This window comes from Rhinoderma darwinii, chromosome 3 (assembly GCF_050947455.1).
Source record: "Rhinoderma darwinii isolate aRhiDar2 chromosome 3, aRhiDar2.hap1, whole genome shotgun sequence".
Classification (NCBI taxonomy): Eukaryota; Metazoa; Chordata; class Amphibia; order Anura; family Rhinodermatidae; genus Rhinoderma; species Rhinoderma darwinii.
In genome coordinates, this window is record NC_134689.1 from 869,960 (window position 1) to 893,686 (window position 23,727).

At 43.8% G+C, this 23,727-nt stretch overlaps 1 protein-coding gene across 1 annotated transcript in view; it reads right to left on the reverse strand.

Annotated features, from left to right (window-relative positions):
- Window positions 1–23,727, reverse strand: part of ABCC9 (ATP binding cassette subfamily C member 9) — an 83,797-nt gene that overhangs the window by 27,685 nt on the left and 32,385 nt on the right. The window contains exons 4-8 of the mRNA XM_075855596.1: window positions 23,371–23,498; window positions 21,058–21,224; window positions 20,738–20,980; window positions 18,020–18,208; window positions 17,714–17,890 (exon numbers count right to left, since the gene is read on the reverse strand). Of these exons, the coding sequence (XP_075711711.1) occupies window positions 17,714–17,890; window positions 18,020–18,208; window positions 20,738–20,980; window positions 21,058–21,224; window positions 23,371–23,498 (904 nt within the window). The remainder of the gene's footprint in view (window positions 1–17,713; window positions 17,891–18,019; window positions 18,209–20,737; window positions 20,981–21,057; window positions 21,225–23,370; window positions 23,499–23,727) is intronic.

Sequence of the window (23,727 nt, forward strand, 5' to 3'; positions counted from 1 at the left end):
ACACATATGATGTAATGTCTCTGGAGGATATAATAGTACTGGAGTGTTAGAAGAGGAGCGGCTGATATCAGTCACATATGATGTAATGTCTCTGGTGGATATAATAGTACTGGAGTGATATAAGAGGAGCGGCTGATATCAGTCACACATATGATGTAATGTCTCTGGAGGATATAATAGTGCTGGAGTGTTATAAGAGGAGCGGCTGATATCAGTCACACATATGATGTAATGTCTCTGGAGGATATAATAGTACTGGAGTGTTATAAGAGGAGCGGCTGATATCAGTCACATATGATGTAATGTCTCTGGAGGATATAATAGTACTGGAGTGATATAAGAGGAGCGGCTGATATCAGTCACATATGATGTAATGTCTCTGGAGGATATAATAGTACTGGAGTGTTATAAGAGGAGCGGCTGATATCAGTCACATATGATGTAATGTCTCTGGTGGATATAATAGTGCTGGAGTGATATAAGAGGATCGGCTGATATCAGTCACATATGATGTAATGTCTCTGGAGGATATAATAGTGCTGGAGTGATATAAGAGGAGCGGCTGATATCAGTCACACATATGATGTAATGTCTCTGGAGGATATAATAGTGCTGGAGTGTTATAGGAGGAGCGGCTGATATCAGTCACATATGATGTAATGTCTCTGGAGGATATAATAGTGCTGGAGTGATATAAGAGGAGCGGCTGATATCAGTCACACACATGATGTAATGTCTGGAGGATATAATAGTGCTGGAGTGATATAAGAGGAGCGGCTGATATCAGTCACACATATGATGTAATGTCTCTGGAGGATATAATAGTGCTGGAGTGTTATAAGAGGAGCGGCTGATATCAGTCACATATGATGTAATGTCTCTGGAGGATATAATAGTACTGGAGTGATATAAGAGGAGCGGCTGATATCAGTCACATATGATGTAATGTCTCTGGAGGATATAATAGTACTGGAGTGATATAAGAGGAGCGGCTGATATCAGTCACATATAATGTAATGTCTCTGGAGGATATAATAGTGCTGGAGTGATATAAGAGGAGCGGCTGATATCAGTCACACATATGATGTAATGTCTCTGGAGGATATAATAGTACTGGAGTGATATAAGAGGAGCGGCTGATATCAGTCACACATATGATGTAATGTCTCTGGAGGATATAATAGTGCTGGAGTGTTATAAGAGGAGCGGCTGATATCAGTCACACATATGATGTAATGTCTCTGGAGGATATAATAGTGCTGGAGTGATATAAGAGGAGCGGCTGATATCAGTCACACATGATGTAATGTCTCTGGAGGATATAATAGTGCTGGAGTGTTATAAGAGGAGCGGCTGATATCAGTCACATATATGATGTAATGTCTCTGGAGGATATAATAGTGCTGGAGTGATATAAGAGGAGCGGCTGATATCAGTCACATATGATGTAATGTCTCTGGAGGATATAATAGTGCTGGAGTGATATAAGAGGAGCGGCTGATATCAGTCACACATATGATGTAATGTCTCTGGAGGATATAATAGTACTGGAGTGATATAAGAGGGGCGGCTGATATCAGTCACACATATGATGTAATGTCTCTGGAGGATATAATAGTACTGGAGTGTTATAAGAGGAGCGGCTGATATCAGTCACATATGATGTAATGTCTCTGGAGGATATAATAGTGCTGGAGTGATATAAGAGGAGTGGCTGATATCAGTCACACATATGATGTAATGTCTCTGGAGGATATAATAGTGCTGGAGTGATATAAGAGGAGCGGCTGATATCAGTCACACATATGATGTAATGTCTCTGGAGGATATAATAGTGCTGGAGTGTTATAAGAGGAGCGGCTGATATCAGTCACACATATGATGTAATGTCTCTGGAGGATATAATAGTGCTGGAGTGATATAAGAGGAGCGGCTGATATCAGTCACACATGATGTAATGTCTCTGGAGGATATAATAGTGCTGGAGTGTTATAAGAGGAGCGGCTGATATCAGTCACATATATGATGTAATGTCTCTGGAGGATATAATAGTACTGGAGTGATATAAGAGGAGCGGCTGATATCAGTCACATATGATGTAATGTCTCTGGAGGATATAATAGTACTGGAGTGATATAAGAGGAGCGGCTGATATCAGTCACACATATGATGTAATGTCTCTGGAGGATATAATAGTGCTGGAGTGTTATAAGAGGAGCGGCTGATATCAGTCACATATGATGTAATGTCTCTAGAGGATATAATAGTACTGGAGTGTTATAAGAGGAGCGGCTGATATCAGTCACACATATGATGTAATGTCTCTGGAGGATATAATAGTACTGGAGTGATATAAGCGGAGCGGCTGATATCAGTCACACATATGATGTAATGTCTCTGGAGGATATAATAGTACTGGAGTGATATAAGCGGAGCGGCTGATATCAGTCACACATATGATGTAATGTCTCTGGAGGATATAATAGTACTGGAGTGATATAAGAGGAGCGGCTGATATCAGTCACACATATGATGTAATGTCTCTGGAGGATATAATAGTACTGGAGTGATATAAGAGGAGCGGCTGATATCAGTCACACATATGATGTAATGTCTCTGGAGGATATAATAGTGCTTGAGTGTTATAAGAGGAGCGGCTGATATCAGTCACACATATGATGTAATGTCTCTGGAGGATATAATAGTGCTGGAGTGATATAAGAGGAGCGGCTGATATCAGTCACACATATGATGTAATGTCTCTGGAGGATATAATAGTGCTGGAGTGTTATAAGAGGAGCGGCTGATATCAGTCACACATATGATGTAATGTCTCTGGAGGATATAATAGTACTGGAGTGTTATAAGAGGAGCGGCTGATATCAGTCACATATGATGTAATGTCTCTGGTGGATATAATAGTGCTGGAGTGATATAAGAGGATCGGCTGATATCAGTCACATATGATGTAATGTCTCTGGAGGATATAATAGTGCTGGAGTGATATAAGAGGAGCGGCTGATATCAGTCACACATATGATGTAATGTCTCTGGAGGATATAATAGTGCTGGAGTGTTATAGGAGGAGCGGCTGATATCAGTCACATATGATGTAATGTCTCTGGAGGATATAATAGTGCTGGAGTGATATAAGAGGAGCGGCTGATATCAGTCACACATATGATGTAATGTCTCTGGAGGATATAATAGTGCTGGAGTGTTATAAGAGGAGCGGCTGATATCAGTCACACATATGATGTAATGTCTCTGGAGGATATAATAGTACTGGAGTGATATAAGAGGAGCGGCTGATATCAGTCACACATATGATGTAATGTCTCTGGAGGATATAATAGTGCTGGAGTGTTATAAGAGGAGCGGCTGATATCAGTCACACATATGATGTAATGTCTCTGGAGGATATAATAGTACTGGAGTGATATAAGAGGAGCGGCTGATATCAGTCACACATATGATGTAATGTCTCTGGAGGATATAATAGTACTGGAGTGTTATAAGAGGAGCGGCTGATATCAGTCACACATATGATGTAATGTCTCTGGAGGATATAATAGTGCTGGAGTGTTATAAGAGGAGCGGCTGATATCAGTCACACACATGATGTAATGTCTCTGGAGGGTATAATAGTGCTGGAGTGATATAAGAGGAGCGGCTGATATCAGTCACACATGATGTAATGTCTCTGGAGGATATAATAGTGCTGGAGTGTTATAAGAGGAGCGGCTGATATCAGTCACACATGATGTAATGTCTCTGGAGGATATAATAGTGCTGGAGTGATATAAGAGGAGCGGCTGATATCAGTCACATATGATGTAATGTCTCTGGAGGATATAATAGTGCTGGAGTGATATAAGAGGAGCGGCTGATATCAGTCACATATGATGTAATGTCTCTGGAGGATATAATAGTGCTGGAGTGATATAAGAGGAGCGGCTGATATCAGTCACATATGATGTAATGTCTCTGGGGGATATAATAGTGCTGGAGTGATATAAGAGGAGCGGCTGATATCAGTCACACATATGATGTAATGTCTCTGGAGGATATAATAGTGCTGGAGTGATATAAGAGGAGCGGCTGATATCAGTCACACATATGATGTAATGTCTGGAGGATATAATAGTGCTGGAGTGATATAAGAGGAGCGGCTGATATCAGTCACACATATGATGTAATGTCTCTGGAGGATATAATAGTGCTGGAGTGTTATAAGAGGAGCGGCTGATATCAGTCACACATATGATGTAATGTCTCTGGAGGATATAATAGTGCTGGAGTGTTATAAGAGGAGCGGCTGATATCAGTCACACATGATGTAATGTCTCTGGAGGATATAATAGTGCTGGAGTGTTATAAGAGGAGCGTCTGATATCAGTCACATATATGATGTAATGTCTCTGGAGGATATAATAGTACTGGAGTGATATAAGAGGAGCGGCTGATATCAGTCACATATGATGTAATGTCTCTGGAGGATATAATAGTGCTGGAGTGTTATAAGAGGAGCGGCTGATATCAGTCACACATATGATGTAATGTCTCTGGAGGATATAATAGTGCTGGAGTGATATAAGAGGAGCGGCTGATATCAGTCACACATATGATGTAATGTCTCGGGAGGATATAATAGTACTGGAGTGATATAAGAGGAGCGGCTGATATCAGTCACACATATGATGTAATGTCTCTGGAGGATATAATAGTACTGGAGTGATATAAGAGGAGCGGCTGATATCAGTCACACATATGATGTAATGTCTCTGGAGGATATAATAGTGCTTGAGTGTTATAAGAGGAGCGGCTGATATCAGTCACACATATGATGTAATGTCTCTGGAGGATATAATAGTGCTGGAGTGATATAAGAGGAGCGGCTGATATCAGTCACACATATGATGTAATGTCTCTGGAGGATATAATAGTGCTGGAGTGTTATAAGAGGAGCGGCTGATATCAGTCACACATATGATGTAATGTCTCTGGAGGATATAATAGTACTGGAGTGTTATAAGAGGAGCGGCTGATATCAGTCACATATGATGTAATGTCTCTGGAGGATATAATAGTACTGGAGTGATATAAGAGGAGCGGCTGATATCAGTCACACATATGATGTAATGTCTCTGGAGGATATAATAGTGCTGGAGTGTTATAAGAGGAGCGGCTGATATCAGTCACATATGATGTAATGTCTCTAGAGGATATAATAGTACTGGAGTGTTATAAGAGGAGCGGCTGATATCAGTCACACATATGATGTAATGTCTCTGGAGGATATAATAGTACTGGAGTGATATAAGCGGAGCGGCTGATATCAGTCACACATATGATGTAATGTCTCTGGAGGATATAATAGTACTGGAGTGATATAAGCGGAGCGGCTGATATCAGTCACACATATGATGTAATGTCTCTGGAGGATATAATAGTACTGGAGTGATATAAGAGGAGCGGCTGATATCAGTCACACATATGATGTAATGTCTCTGGAGGATATAATAGTACTGGAGTGATATAAGAGGAGCGGCTGATATCAGTCACACATATGATGTAATGTCTCTGGAGGATATAATAGTGCTGGAGTGTTATAAGAGGAGCGGCTGATATCAGTCACACATATGATGTAATGTCTCTGGAGGATATAATAGTACTGGAGTGTTATAAGAGGAGCGGCTGATATCAGTCACATATGATGTAATGTCTCTGGTGGATATAATAGTGCTGGAGTGATATAAGAGGATCGGCTGATATCAGTCACATATGATGTAATGTCTCTGGAGGATATAATAGTGCTGGAGTGATATAAGAGGAGCGGCTGATATCAGTCACACATATGATGTAATGTCTCTGGAGGATATAATAGTGCTGGAGTGTTATAGGAGGAGCGGCTGATATCAGTCACATATGATGTAATGTCTCTGGAGGATATAATAGTGCTGGAGTGATATAAGAGGAGCGGCTGATATCAGTCACACATATGATGTAATGTCTCTGGAGGATATAATAGTGCTGGAGTGTTATAAGAGGAGCGGCTGATATCAGTCACACATATGATGTAATGTCTCTGGAGGATATAATAGTACTGGAGTGATATAAGAGGAGCGGCTGATATCAGTCACACATATGATGTAATGTCTCTGGAGGATATAATAGTGCTGGAGTGTTATAAGAGGAGCGGCTGATATCAGTCACACATATGATGTAATGTCTCTGGAGGATATAATAGTACTGGAGTGATATAAGAGGAGCGGCTGATATCAGTCACACATATGATGTAATGTCTCTGGAGGATATAATAGTACTGGAGTGTTATAAGAGGAGCGGCTGATATCAGTCACACATATGATGTAATGTCTCTGGAGGATATAATAGTGCTGGAGTGTTATAAGAGGAGCGGCTGATATCAGTCACACACATGATGTAATGTCTCTGGAGGGTATAATAGTGCTGGAGTGATATAAGAGGAGCGGCTGATATCAGTCACACATGATGTAATGTCTCTGGAGGATATAATAGTGCTGGAGTGTTATAAGAGGAGCGGCTGATATCAGTCACACATGATGTAATGTCTCTGGAGGGTATAATAGTGCTGGAGTGATATAAGAGGAGCGGCTGATATCAGTCACACATGATGTAATGTCTCTGGAGGATATAATAGTGCTGGAGTGATATAAGAGGAGCGGCTGATATCAGTCACATATGATGTAATGTCTCTGGAGGATATAATAGTGCTGGAGTGATATAAGAGGAGCGGCTGATATCAGTCACATATGATGTAATGTCTCTGGAGGATATAATAGTGCTGGAGTGATATAAGAGGAGCGGCTGATATCAGTCACATATGATGTAATGTCTCTGGGGGATATAATAGTGCTGGAGTGATATAAGAGGAGCGGCTGATATCAGTCACACATATGATGTAATGTCTCTGGAGGATATAATAGTGCTGGAGTGATATAAGAGGAGCGGCTGATATCAGTCACACATATGATGTAATGTCTCTGGAGGATATAATAGAGCTGGAGTGTTATAAGAGGAGCGGCTGATATCAGTCACATATGATGTAATGTCTCTAGAGGATATAATAGTACTGGAGTGTTATAAGAGGAGCGGCTGATATCAGTCACACATATGATGTAATGTCTGGAGGATATAATAGTACTGGAGTGATATAAGAGGAGCGGCTGATATCAGTCACACATATGATGTAATGTCTGGAGGATATAATAGTGCTGGAGTGATATAAGAGGAGCGGCTGATATCAGTCACACATATGATGTAATGTCTCTGGAGGATATAATAGTGCTGGACTGTTATAAGAGGAGCGGCTGATATCAGTCACACATATGATGTAATGTCTCTGGAGGATATAATAGTGCTGGAGTGTTATAAGAGGAGCGGCTGATATCAGTCACACATATGATGTAATGTCTCTGGAGGATATAATAGTGCTGGAGTGTTATAAGAGGAGCGGCTGATATCAGTCACACATGATGTAATGTCTCTGGAGGATATAATAGTGCTGGAGTGTTATAAGAGGAGCGTCTGATATCAGTCACATATATGATGTAATGTCTCTGGAGGATATAATAGTACTGGAGTGATATAAGAGGAGCGGCTGATATCAGTCACATATGATGTAATGTCTCTGGAGGATATAATAGTACTGGAGTGTTATAAGAGGAGCGGCTGATATCAGTCACATATGATGTAATGTCTCTGGTGGATATAATAGTGCTGGAGTGATATAAGAGGATCGGCTGATATCAGTCACATATGATGTAATGTCTCTGGAGGATATAATAGTGCTGGAGTGATATAAGAGGAGCGGCTGATATCAGTCACACATATGATGTAATGTCTCTGGAGGATATAATAGTGCTGGAGTGATATAAGAGGAGCGGCTGATATCAGTCACATATGATGTAATGTCTCTGGAGGATATAATAGTGCTGGAGTGATATAAGAGGAGCGGCTGATATCAGTCACACATATGATGTAATGTCTCTGGAGGATATAATAGTGCTGGAGTGTTATAAGAGGAGCGGCTGATATCAGTCACACATATGATGTAATGTCTCTGGAGGATATAATAGTACTGGAGTGATATAAGAGGAGCGGCTGATATCAGTCACACATATGATGTAATGTCTCTGGAGGATATAATAGTGCTGGAGTGTTATAAGAGGAGCGGCTGATATCAGTCACACATATGATGTAATGTCTCTGGAGGATATAATAGTACTGGAGTGATATAAGAGGAGCGGCTGATATCAGTCACACATATGATGTAATGTCTCTGGAGGATATAATAGTACTGGAGTGTTATAAGAGGAGCGGCTGATATCAGTCACACATATGATGTAATGTCTCTGGAGGATATAATAGTGCTGGAGTGTTATAAGAGGAGCGGCTGATATCAGTCACACACATGATGTAATGTCTCTGGAGGGTATAATAGTGCTGGAGTGATATAAGAGGAGCGGCTGATATCAGTCACACATGATGTAATGTCTCTGGAGGATATAATAGTGCTGGAGTGTTATAAGAGGAGCGGCTGATATCAGTCACACATGATGTAATGTCTCTGGAGGATATAATAGTGCTGGAGTGATATAAGAGGAGCGGCTGATATCAGTCACATATGATGTAATGTCTCTGGAGGATATAATAGTGCTGGAGTGATATAAGAGGAGCGGCTGATATCAGTCACATATGATGTAATGTCTCTGGAGGATATAATAGTGCTGGAGTGATATAAGAGGAGCGGCTGATATCAGTCACATATGATGTAATGTCTCTGGGGGATATAATAGTGCTGGAGTGATATAAGAGGAGCGGCTGATATCAGTCACATATGATGTAATGTCTCTGGAGGATATAATAGTACTGGAGTGATATAAGAGGAGCGGCTGATATCAGTCACACATATGATGTAATGTCTCGGGAGGATATAATAGTACTGGAGTGATATAAGAGGAGCGGCTGATATCAGTCACACATATGATGTAATGTCTCTGGAGGATATAATAGTACTGGAGTGATATAAGAGGAGCGGCTGATATCAGTCACACATATGATGTAATGTCTCTGGAGGATATAATAGTACTTGAGTGTTATAAGAGGAGCGGCTGATATCAGTCACACATATGATGTAATGTCTCTGGAGGATATAATAGTGCTGGAGTGATATAAGAGGAGCGGCTGATATCAGTCACACATATGATGTAATGTCTCTGGAGGATATAATAGTGCTGGAGTGATATAAGAGGAGCGGCTGATATCAGTCACACATATGATGTAATGTCTCTGGAGGATATAATAGTACTGGAGTGTTATAAGAGGAGCGGCTGATATCAGTCACATATGATGTAATGTCTCTGGAGGATATAATAGTACTGGAGTGATATAAGAGGAGCGGCTGATATCAGTCACATATGATGTAATGTCTCTGGAGGATATAATAGTACTGGAGTGTTATAAGAGGAGCGGCTGATATCAGTCACATATGATGTAATGTCTCTGGTGGATATAATAGTGCTGGAGTGATATAAGAGGATCGGCTGATATCAGTCACATATGATGTAATGTCTCTGGAGGATATAATAGTGCTGGAGTGATATAAGAGGAGCGGCTGATATCAGTCACACATATGATGTAATGTCTCTGGAGGATATAATAGTGCTGGAGTGTTATAGGAGGAGCGGCTGATATCAGTCACACATATGATGTAATGTCTGGAGGATATAATAGTACTGGAGTGATATAAGAGGAGCGGCTGATATCAGTCACATATGATGTAATGTCTGGAGGATATAATAGTACTGGAGTGATATAAGAGGAGCGGCTGATATCAGTCACACATATGATGTAATGTCTCTGGAGGATATAATAGTACTGGAGTGATATAAGAGGAGCGGCTGATATCAGTCACACATATGATGTAATGTCTCTGGAGGATATAATAGTGCTGGAGTGTTATAAGAGGAGCGGCTGATATCAGTCACACATATGATGTAATGTCTCTGGAGGATATAATAGTACTGGAGTGATATAAGAGGAGCGGCTGATATCAGTCACACATATGATGTAATGTCTCTGGAGGATATAATAGTACTGGAGTGTTATAAGAGGAGCGGCTGATATCAGTCACACATATGATGTAATGTCTCTGGAGAATATAATAGTGCTGGAGTGTTATAAGAGGAGCGGCTGATATCAGTCACACACATGATGTAATGTCTCTGGAGGGTATAATAGTGCTGGAGTGATATAAGAGGAGCGGCTGATATCAGTCACACACATGATGTAATGTCTCTGGAGGATATAATAGTACTGGAGTGATATAAGAGGAGCGGCTGATATCAGTCACACATATGATGTAATGTCTCTGGAGGATATAATAGTACTGGAGTGTTATAAGAGGAGCGGCTGATATCAGTCACATATGATGTAATGTATGGAGGATATAATAGTACTGATGTGATATAAGAGGAGCGGCTGATATCAGTCACACATATGATGTAATGTCTCTGGAGGATATAATAGTACTGGAGTGATATAAGAGGAGCGGCTGATATCAGTCACACATATGATGTAATGTCTCTGGAGGATATAATAGTGCTGGAGTGATATAAGAGGAGCGGCTGATATCAGTCACACATATGATGTAATGTCTCTGGAGGATATAATAGTACTGGAGTGATATAAGAGAAGCGGCTGGTATCAGTCACACATATGATGTAATGTCTCTGGAGGATATAATAGTACTGGAGTGATATAAGAGGAGCGGCTGATATCAGTCACATATGATGTAATGTCTCTGGAGGATATAATAGTACTGGAGTGATATAAGAGGAGCGGCTGATATCAGTCACATATGATGTAATGTCTCTGGAGGATATAATAGTACTGGAGTGATATAAGAGGAGCGGCTGATATCAGTCACATGATGTAATGTCTCTGGAGGATATAATAGTACTGGAGTGTTATAAGAGGAGCGGCTGATATCAGTCACACATATGATGTAATGTCTCTGGAGGATATAATAGTGCTGGAGTGATATAAGAGGAGCGGCTGATATCAGTCACATATGATGTAATGTCTCTGGAGGATATAATAGTACTGGAGTGATATAAGAGGAGCGGCTGATATCAGTCACACATATGATGTAATGTCTCTGGAGGATATAATAGTGCTGGAGTGTTATAAGAGGAGCGGCTGATATCAGTCACACATATGATGTAATGTCTCTGGAGGATATAATAGTGCTGGAGTGTTATAAGAGGAGCGGCTGATATCAGTCACACATATGATGTAATGTCTCTGGAGGATATAATAGTGCTGGAGTGTTATAAGAGGAGCGGCTGATATCAGTCACACATGATGTAATGTCTCTGGAGGATATAATAGTGCTGGAGTGTTATAAGAGGAGCGTCTGATATCAGTCACATATATGATGTAATGTCTCTGGAGGATATAATAGTACTGGAGTGATATAAGAGGAGCGGCTGATATCAGTCACATATGATGTAATGTCTCTGGAGGATATAATAGTGCTGGAGTGATATAAGAGGAGCGGCTGATATCAGTCACATATGATGTAATGTCTCTGGGGGATATAATAGTGCTGGAGTGATATAAGAGGAGCGGCTGATATCAGTCACACATATGATGTAATGTCTCTGGAGGATATAATAGTACTGGAGTGATATAAGAGGAGCGGCTGATATCAGTCACACATATGATGTAATGTCTCTGGAGGATATAATAGTACTGGAGTGTTATAAGAGGAGCGGCTGATATCAGTCACACATATGATGTAATGTCTCTGGAGGATATAATAGTGCTGGAGTGATATAAGAGGAGCGGCTGATATCAGTCACACATATGATGTAATGTCTCTGGAGGATATAATAGAGCTGGAGTGTTATAAGAGGAGCGGCTGATATCAGTCACATATGATGTAATGTCTCTAGAGGATATAATAGTACTGGAGTGTTATAAGAGGAGCGGCTGATATCAGTCACACATATGATGTAATGTCTGGAGGATATAATAGTACTGGAGTGATATAAGAGGAGCGGCTGATATCAGTCACACATATGATGTAATGTCTGGAGGATATAATAGTGCTGGAGTGATATAAGAGGAGCGGCTGATATCAGTCACACATATGATGTAATGTCTCTGGAGGATATAATAGTGCTGGAGTGTTATAAGAGGAGCGGCTGATATCAGTCACACATATGATGTAATGTCTCTGGAGGATATAATAGTGCTGGAGTGTTATAAGAGGAGCGGCTGATATCAGTCACACATATGATGTAATGTCTCTGGAGGATATAATAGTACTGGAGTGATATAAGAGGAGCGGCTGATATCAGTCACACATATGATGTAATGTCTCTGGAGGATATAATAGTGCTGGACTGTTATAAGAGGAGCGGCTGATATCAGTCACACATATGATGTAATGTCTCTGGAGGATATAATAGTGCTGGAGTGTTATAAGAGGAGCGGCTGATATCAGTCACACATATGATGTAATGTCTCTGGAGGATATAATAGTGCTGGAGTGTTATAAGAGGAGCGGCTGATATCAGTCACACATGATGTAATGTCTCTGGAGGATATAATAGTGCTGGAGTGTTATAAGAGGAGCGTCTGATATCAGTCACATATATGATGTAATGTCTCTGGAGGATATAATAGTACTGGAGTGATATAAGAGGAGCGGCTGATATCAGTCACATATGATGTAATGTCTCTGGAGGATATAATAGTGCTGGAGTGATATAAGAGGAGCGGCTGATATCAGTCACATATGATGTAATGTCTCTGGGGGATATAATAGTGCTGGAGTGATATAAGAGGAGCGGCTGATATCAGTCACACATATGATGTAATGTCTCTGGAGGATATAATAGTACTGGAGTGATATAAGAGGAGCGGCTGATATCAGTCACACATATGATGTAATGTCTCTGGAGGATATAATAGAGCTGGAGTGTTATAAGAGGAGCGGCTGATATCAGTCACATATGATGTAATGTCTCTAGAGGATATAATAGTACTGGAGTGTTATAAGAGGAGCGGCTGATATCAGTCACACATATGATGTAATGTCTGGAGGATATAATAGTACTGGAGTGATATAAGAGGAGCGGCTGATATCAGTCACACATATGATGTAATGTCTCTGGAGGATATAATAGTGCTGGAGTGTTATAAGAGGAGCGGCTGATATCAGTCACACATATGATGTAATGTCTCTGGAGGATATAATAGTACTGGAGTGATATACGAGGAGCGGCTGATATCAGTCACACATATGATGTAATGTCTCTGGAGGATATAATAGTACTGGAGTGATATAAGAGGAGCGGCTGATATCAGTCACACATATGATGTAATGTCTCTGGAGGATATAATAGTGCTGGACTGTTATAAGAGGAGCGGCTGATATCAGTCACACATATGATGTAATGTCTCTGGAGGATATAATAGTACTGGAGTGATATAAGAGGAGCAGCTGATATCAGTCACACATATGATGTAATGTCTCTGGAGGATATAATAGTACTGGAGTGATATAAGAGGAGCGGCTGATATCAGTCACATATGATGTAATGTCTCTGGAGGATATAATAGTACTGGAGTGATATAAGAGGAGCGGCTGATATCAGTCACACATATGATGTAATGTCTCTGGATGATATAATAGTACTGGAGTGATATAAGAGGAGCGGCTGATATCAGTCACACATATGATGTAATGTCTCTGGAGGATATAATAGTACTGGAGTGATATAAGAGGAGCGGCTGATATCAGTCACATATGATGTAATGTCTGGAGGATATAATAGTGCTGGAGTGATATAAGAGGAGCGGCTGATATCAGTCACATATGATGTAATGTCTCTGGAGGATATAATAGTACTGGAGTGTTATAAGAGGAGCGGCTGATATCAGTCACATATGATGTAATGTCTCTGGAGGATATAATAGTACTGGAGTGATATAAGAGGAGCGGCTGATATCAGTCACATATGATGTAATGTCTCTGGAGGATATAATAGTACTGGAGTGATATAAGAGGAGCGGCTGATATCAGTCACATATGATGTAATGTCTCTGGAGGATATAATAGTACTGGAGTGATATAAGAGGAGCGGCTGATATCAATCACATATGATGTAATGTCTCTGGAGGATATAATAGTGCTGGAGTGATATAAGAGGAGCGGCTGATATCAGTCACATATATGATGTAATGTCTCTGGAGGATATAATAGTGCTGGAGTGATATAAGAGGAGCGGCTGATATCAGTCACACATATGATGTAATGTCTCTGGAGGATATAATAGTGCTGGAGTGATATAAGAGGAGCGGCTGATATCAGTCACACACATGATGTAATGTCTCTGGAGGATATAATAGTGCTGGAGTGTTATAAGAGGAGCGGCTGATATCAGTCACATATGATGTAATGTCTCTGGAGGATATAATAGTACTGGAGTGATATAAGAGGAGCGGCTGATATCAGTCACATATGATGTAATGTCTCTGGGGGATATAATAGTGCTGGAGTGATATAAGAGGAGAGGCTGATATCAGTCACATATATGATGTAATGTCTCTGGAGGATATAATAGTACTGGAGTGTTATAAGAGGAGTGGCTGATATCAGTCACACATATGATGTAATGTCTCTGGAGGATATAATAGTACTGGAGTGATATAAGAGGAGCGGCTGATATCAGTCACACATATGATGTAATGTCTCTGGAGGATATAATAGTACTGGAGTGATATAAGAGGAGCGGCTGATATCAGTCACATATATGATGTAATGTCTCTGGAGGATATAATAGTGCTGGAGTGATATAAGAGGAGCGGCTGATATCAGTCACATATGATGTAATGTCTCTGGAGGATATAATAGTACTGGAGTGATATAAGAGGAGCGGCTGATATCAGTCACATATATGATGTAATGTCTCTGGAGGATATAATAGTGCTGGAGTGATATAAGAGGAGCGGCTGATATCAGTCACACATATGATGTAATGTCTCTGGAGGATATAATAGTACTGGAGTGATATAAGAGGAGCGGCTGATATCAGTCACATATGATGTAATGTCTGGAGGATATAATAGTGCTGGAGTGATATAAGAGGAGCGGCTGATATCAGTCACATATGATGTAATGTCTCTGGAGGATATAATAGTGCTGGAGTGATATAAGAGGAGCGGCTGATATCAGTCACATATGATGTAATGTCTCTGGAGGATATAATAGTAGTGGAGTGATATAAGAGGAGCGGCTGATATCAGTCACATATGATGTAATGTCTCTGGAGGATATAATAGTACTGGAGTGATATAAGAGGAGCGGCTGATATCAGTCACACATATGATGTAATGTCTCTGGAGGATATAATAGTGCTGGAGTGATATAAGAGGAGCGGCTGATATCAGACACATATGATGTAATGTCTCTGGAGGATATAATAGTACTGGAGTGATATAAGAGGAGCGGCTGATATCAGTCACACATATGATGTAATGTCTCTGGAGGATATAATAGTGCTGGAGTGATATAAGAGGAACGGCTGATATCAGTCACACATGATGTAATGTCTCTGGGGGATATAATAGTACTGGAGTGTTATAAGAGGAGCGGCTGATATCAGTCACATATGATGTAATGTCTCTGGAGGATATAATAGTGCTGGAGTGATATAAGAGGAGCGGCTGATATCAGTCACATATGATGTAATGTCTCTGGAGGATATAATAGTACTGGAGTGATATAAGAGGAGCGGCTGATATCAGTCACATATGATGTAATGTCTCTGGAGGATATAATAGTACTGGAGTGATATAAGAGGAGCGGCTGATATCAGTCACACATATGATGTAATGTCTCTGGAGGATATAATAGTACTGGAGTGATATAAGAGGAGCGGCTGATATCAGTCACATATGATGTAATGTCTCTGGAGGATATAATAGTGCTGGAGTGATATAAGAGGAGCGGCTGATATCAGTCACACATATGATGTAATGTCTCTGGAGGATATAATAGTACTGGGGTGATATAAGAGAAGCGGCTGATATCAGTCACATATGATGTAATGTCTCTGGAGGATATAATAGTACTGGAGTGATATAAGAGGAGCGGCTGATATCAGTCACACATATGATGTAATGTCTCTGGAGGATATAATAGTACTGGAGTGATATAAGAGGAGCGGCTGATATCAGTCACACATATGATGTAATGTCTGGAGGATATAATAGTACTGGAGTGTTATAAGAGGAGCGGCTGATATCAGTCACATATGATGTAATGTCTGGAGTATATAATAGTGCTGGAGTGATATAAGAGGAGCGGCTGATATCAGTCACACATATGATGTAATGTCTCTGGAGGATATAATAGTACTGGAGTGATATAAGAGGAGCGGCTGATATCAGTCACATATGATGTAATGTCTCTGGAGGATATAATAGTACTGGAGTGATATAAGAGGAGCGGCTGATATCAGTCACACATGATGTAATGTCTCTGGGGGATATAATAGTACTGGAGTGTTATAAGCGGAGCGGCTGATATCAGTCACATATATGATGTAATGTCTCTGGGGGATATAATAGTACTGGAGTGATATAAGAGGAGCGGCTGATATCAGTCACATATGATGTAATGTCTCTGGAGGATATAATAGTACTGGAGTGATATAAGAGGAGCGGCTGATATCAGTCACATATGATGTAATGTCTCTGGAGGATATAATAGTACTGGAGTGATATAAGAGGAGCGGCTGATATCAGTCACACATATGATGTAATGTCTGGAGGATATAATAGTACTGGAGTGATATAAGAGGAGCGGCTGATATCAGTCACACATGATGTAATGTCTCTGGAGGATATAATAGTACTGGAGTGATATAAGAGGAGCGGCTGATATCAGTCACATATGATGTAATGTCTCTGGGGGATATAATAGTACAGGAGTGATATAAGAGGAGCGGCTGATATCAGTCACACATATGATGTAATGTCTCTGGAGGATATAATAGTACTGGAGTGATATAAGAGGAGCGGCTGATATCAGTCACACATATGATGTAATGTCTCTGGAGGATATAATAGTACTGAGTGTTATAAGAGGAGCGGCTGATATCAGTCACACATATGATGTAATGTCTCTGGAGGATATAATAGTACTGGAGTGTTATAAGAGGAGCGGCTGATATCAGTCACATATGATGTAATGTCTCTGGAGGATATAATAGTACTGGAGTGATATAAGAGGAGCGGCTGATATCAGTCACACATGATGTAATGTCTCTGGAGGATATAATAGTACTGGAGTGATATAAGAGGAGCGGCTGATATCAGTCACATATGATGTAATGTCTCTGGAGGATATAATAGTGCTGGAGTGATATAAGAGGAGCGGCTGATATCAGTCACATATGATGAATATATGATATGTGATATAAAGGGGTGATCATGGGGGAGGGGATATTTCCGCACCCCCCGTCACTCATCACTATGGTCAGCGTCTCCCCTGCCCACAATAGCTGATAACAGGGAGCAATAGATATGACTGAGCAGGTGAGCGGATGGAGGGGGCGGTGGGGTTATTGTCGCTATGAATGTTATTACGCACCATTAGCGCTCCGCGGAGGTTGACCCCGGTCTCGATGGTCACGTAATACGACGCTTGCAGGAACGTCCTCTGGAGAATTAGAGCCAAAAATAAGAGAACGGCCAAAACAAAGTTATTCTCCAGAAACCCCTTGGAGGAGAGGAAGTGAACGCTGATGAAGGCCGTGCTGGGCAGGACCTGGAGACGGAGGAGATGAAGGTTAATCTTACAGTAACTCTGCTTGCTTACTGACCTCACTCAGGACTGCGATCTGCACATCTGCCATCCCCTCCCCCGCGGCCCCATCACCAGCAGGACCGGACTCACTTCTTCCGTCTTGGTTTCACTGGTGGCTCCGAGACGCTGGACGATCCCCGAGATACAGAGAGGACCGGCGAACCCCAAGAGATCCGCCAAATAGCGGAACGTGCTGCTCAACAGGATCGGACGACCAAACGCCTTATAGATGGCGAACCAGATGGACGGAGTCTTGTGAGGCCGATCAATCACCTTCTTCTGTACGGAGGGAAGACAAATATCAACAGCCCGCACTACAACCCCCATCATCTCCGGGAACTGCCCAGCAGACTGTATCACACATGATTGGATTAGATACACGGCTCAGCAGACAGTATCACACATGATAGGATTAGATACACAGCTCAGCAGACAGTATCACACATGATGGGATTAGATACACAGCTCAGCAGACAGTATCACACATGATAGGATTAGATACACAGCTCAGCAGACAGTATCACACATGACAGGATTAGATACACCACTCAGCAGACAGTATCACACATGATAGGATTAGATACACTGCCCAGCAGACTGTATCACACATGATAGGATTAGATACACAGCTCAGCAGACAGTATCACACATGATAGGATTAGATACACCACTCAGCAGACAGTATCACACATGATAGGATTAGATACACAGTTTAGCGGACAGTATCACACATGATAGGATTAGATACATGGCTCAGCACAGTATCACACATGATAGGATTAGATACACAGCTCAGCCGTCAGTATCACACATGACAGGATTAGATACACAGCTCAGCAGACAGTATCACACATGATAGGATTAGATACAGAGACCTCCCTTCCTGTCAGACACTATTATGGGTGGAGTGCCCCTTTAACATTTGCCCCTCCCCAGTTGGTGACGTCTCCCGAGCAGTAGACTTTACACTAATCTGATTGGCCGCCTCCCAGACACTTGTGTAAACGTCGGCAGAGAATCGCGGCTCACCTCATAATGGAAAAATGCAGCGAGTGCCAAATATCAGCGTGCAAGAGGCGACAACGTCATCAACCCCCCGCCACAGCGCCCGGCGGAACACGCGGCGAACACAGGAATTACATGTACCATCTGTGACCCCAGGGATTTATAAATCATATCATCCTCATCATCATCATCATCCTCATCATCATCATCATCCTCATCATCCTCACCATCATCATCATCCTCACTATCATCATCATCCTCACTATCATCATCATCCTCACTATCATCATCATCATCATCTTCACTATCATCATCATCTTCCTCACTATCTTCATCATCATCATCACTATCATCATCATCATCCTCATCATCACCTTCATCCTCATCATCACCTTCATCCTCATCATCACCTTCATCCTCATCATCACCTTCATCCTCATCATCACCTTCATCCTCATCATCACCTTCATCCTCATCATCACCTTCATCCTCATCATCACCTTCATCCTCATCATCACCTTCATCCTCATCATCACCTTCATCCTCATCATCCTCATCATCACCATCATCCTCATCATCACCATCATCCTCATCATCACCTTCATCCTCATCATCACCTTCATCCTCATCATCACCTTCATCCTCATCATCACCTTCATCCTCATCATCACCTTCATCCTCATCATCACCTTCATCCTCATCATCACCTTCATCCTCATCATCACCTTCATCCTCATCATCACCTTCATCCTCATCATCACCTTCATCCTCATCATCACCTTCATCCTCATCATCACCTTCATCCTCATCATCACCTTCATCCTCATCATCCTCATCATCACCATCATCCTCATCATCACCTTCATCCTCATCATCCTCATCATCACCATCATCCTCATCATCACCTTCATCCTCATCATCACCTTCATCCTCATCATCACCTTCATCCTCATCATCACCTTCATCCTCATCATCACCTTCATCCTCATCACCTTCATCCTCATCATGACCTTCATCCTCATCATCACCTTCATCCTCATCATCACCTTCATCCTCATCATCACCTTCATCCTCATCATCACCATCATCCTCATCATCATCCTCATCACCTTCATCCTCATCATCCTCCTCATCACCTTCATCCTCATCATCGCCTTCATCCTCATCATCACCTTCATCCTTGTCATCACCTTCATCCTCATCATCACCTTCATCCTCATCATCACCTTCATCCCCATCATCTTCATCATCATCATCACCATCATCCTCATCATCTTCATCACCATCATCATTCTCACCTTCATCCTCATCGCCTTCATCCTTATCATCGCCATCATCACAATCATCACCTTCATCCTCATCATCACCTTCATCCTCATCATCATCCTCATCACCTTCATCCTCATCATCATAATCATCACCATCACGTTTACTCCTTGTATAATAAATCATATAGTAGAACTTTCTAATAGACTTGGTGTCTCCATTTTTTTTTGCCATATTTAAGATCTCTGCTTGCTGTAAGTGAATGGGAAAACTCTTATTTACATCAAGAGGCTGAAACCCATCCTGACCTAGTCCTGCAGTTCTCTCCTGTCCTGATGGTTTGTTACAATGTATCAGTGTTTTTAGCTCGTCTTGGTAACATTGTTGCCTCTGCTGTATAAAGGTAGAGTCGTGTGCAGGACTGTGAGCTGGGCCCCTCTCCCCACCGGCCCCTTATAAGTCACAGGGATGTCCTGTATAGCGACTATCTACATGTGTGGGGGTGCAGCAGTGAGCGCCCCCTGCAGTCTCTTTTACCTTCTGCTGGTCGTAGGCGTCTTTCAGGCTGACGTAGTTGGTGAGCGATCTCATGGCGATGGGGAGTTTCCCGATGGTCTTCAGGTCGATGGGTCTCTTGTGCGCAGCGATGATCAGCGGGTTCATCCACCAGTACGTTGCTTTGGACAGTAAGTTCACGAACGGCTGCAGGAACCGCACTCCCAGGTCCTGGAGATCCTCGGGGGGCTTCACTTTTTGGGGGCTCATGAAGAAGACGTATTTCTGGAAGGAGAGGGCACAGCAATATGAGAGAGCGGCTGAGTACGGACAGGAGGAGCGCAGAGACCGCCACGACATACCCGGATCCAGATGACATTGATTTCCACCGCCATGAGGAGCCCGTACAGAACCACCATGGCCCCCGTGATGCAGAACCGTAACTGGTGCACCCCAATGTCATTCTCATAATACTTCACCAGCTTGATGGTTTTAGAGAGAAATGCCAAGACCCAATAGAGGAAGAGCGCTGTAAAGAGACACACAAGGGTTAAAATCCACATCACCCCCACCAGAGGCACCAGGACCCCCACCTGCCCCTTATAATACTCATATCTTGTTATAAGGTGGAGGGTCCTTGGGGCAAATCAGGCATCAGGGCACGGGGGCGACATCTGCACCCCCTATAGCTGCGCCCCGGCCGCCCACAAGTACAAGATAATAAGAGCGCGATCACCGAGTGCTGCAACACGAGGAAGAGGAAGATCTCCGAACCCGAGGAAACCAGCCCGACCCGACTACTACAGCAGAAAACCGTACACTGAGTAACACCCAACTGCGGAGCTGCACTCGCTCTGCATCCGTCTCTCCCGCGCTCGCTCTGCATCCGTCTCTCCCGCGCTCGCTCTGCATCCGTCTCTCCCGCGCTCTCTCTGCATCCGTCTCTCCCGCGCTCTCTCTGCATCCGTCTCTCCCGCGCTCTCTCTGCATCCGTCTCTCCCGCGCTCTCTCTGCATCCGTCTCTCCCGCGCTCGCTCTGCATCCGTCTCTCCCGCGCTCGCTCTGCATCCGTCTCTCCCGCGCTCTCTCTGCATCCGTCTCTCCCGCGCTCTCTCTGCATCCGTCTCTCCCGCGCTCGCTCTGCATCCGTCTCTCCCGCGCTCGCTCTGCATCCGTCTCTCCCGCGCTCGCTCTGCATCCGTCTCTCCCGCGCTCGCTCTGCATCCGTCTCTCCCGCGCTCGCTCTGCATCCGTCTCTCCCGCGCTCGCTCTGCATCCGTCTCTCCCGCGCTCGCTCTGCATCCGTCTCTCCCCGCGCTCGCTCTGCATCCGTCTCTCCCGCGCTCGCTCTGCATCCGTCTCTCCCGCGCTCGCTCTGCATCCGTCTCTCCCGCGCTCGCTCTGCATCCGTCTCTCCCGCGCTCTCTCTGCATCCGTCTCTCCCGCGCTCTCTCTGCATCCGTCTCTCCCGCGCTCTCTCTGCATCCGTCTCTCCCGCGCTCTCTCTGCATCCGTCTCTCCCGCGCTCTCTCTGCATCCGTCTCTCCCGCGCTCTCTCTGCATCCGTCTCTCCCGCGCTCTCTCTGCATCCGTCTCTCCCGCGCTCTCTCTGCATCCGTCTCTCCCGCGCTCGCTCTGCATCCGTCTCTCCCGCGCTCTCTCTGCATCCGTCTCTCCCGCGCTCGCTCTGCATCCGTCTCTCCCGCGCTCGCTCTGCATCCGTCTCTCCCGCGCTCTCTCTGCATCCGTCTCTCCCGCGCTCTCTCTGCATCCGTCTCTCCCGCGCTCTCTCTGCATCCGTCTCTCCCGCGCTCTCTCTGCATCCGTCTCTCCCGCGCTCTCTCTGCATCCGTCTCTCCCGCGCTCTCTCTGCATCCGTCTCTCCCGCGCTCTCTCTGCATCCGTCTCTCCCGCGCTCTCTCTGCATCCGTCTCTCCCGCGCTCTCTCTGCATCCGTCTCTCCCGCGCTCTCTCTGCATCCGTCTCTCCCGCGCTCTCTCTGCATCCGTCTCTCCCGCGCTCTCTCTGCATCCGTCTCTCCCGCGCTCTCTCTGCATCCGTCTCTCCCGCGCTCTCTCTGCATCCGTCTCTCCCGCGCTCGCTCTGCATCCGTCTCTCCCGCGCTCGCTCTGCATCCGTCTCTCCCGCGCTCGCTCTGCATCCGTCTCTCCCGCGCTCGCTCTGCATCCGTCTCTCCCGCGCTCGCTCTGCATCCGTCTCTCCCGCGCTCGCTCTGCATCCGTCTCTCCCGCGCTCGCTCTGCATCCGTCTCTCCCGCGCTCGCTCTGCATCCGTCTCTCCCGCGCTCGCTCTGCATCCGTCTCTCCCGCACTCGCTCTGCATCCGTCTCTCCCGCACTCGCTCTGCATCCGTCTCTCCCGCACTCGCTCTGCATCCGTCTCTCCCGCACTCTCTCTGCATCCGTCTCTCCCGCACTCTCTCTGCATCCGTCTCTCCCGCACTCTCTCTGCATCCGTCTCTCCCGCACTCTCTCTGCATCCGTCTCTCCCGCACTCTCTCTACATCCGTCTCTCCCGCACTCTCTCTACATCCGTCTCTCCCGCACTCTCTCTACATCCATCTCTCCCGCACTCTCTCTACATCCGTCTCTCCTGCACTCTCGCTACATCCGTCTCTCCCGCACTCTCGCTACATCGCTCCTTTTGCGCTCTCACCTAGTAACAGTTTGGGGAAATTGGAGGTCTCGATGTTGTGGTAATAGATTATGGAGGTCGTTGCTGCAATAAATCCCACAATCGCCGGCATGAACAGGTGCAGGTGGAGGTGCTGCGACATCATGTTCCTGCACACAACAAGGTGACAACACAAATCCTGAGCGGAGAGATACCACCATACACAACCAAAGCTGCATGACAGGCAGGATGTATGCACAGAATGGTGACTGCAGCTCTGGATGTGACAGGAGTATATAAAATATAAACATCAGAATGGTGACTACAGCTCTGGATGTGACTGGAGTATATAATACAAACAGCAGAATAATGACTGCAGCTCTGGATGTGAGTGGAGTA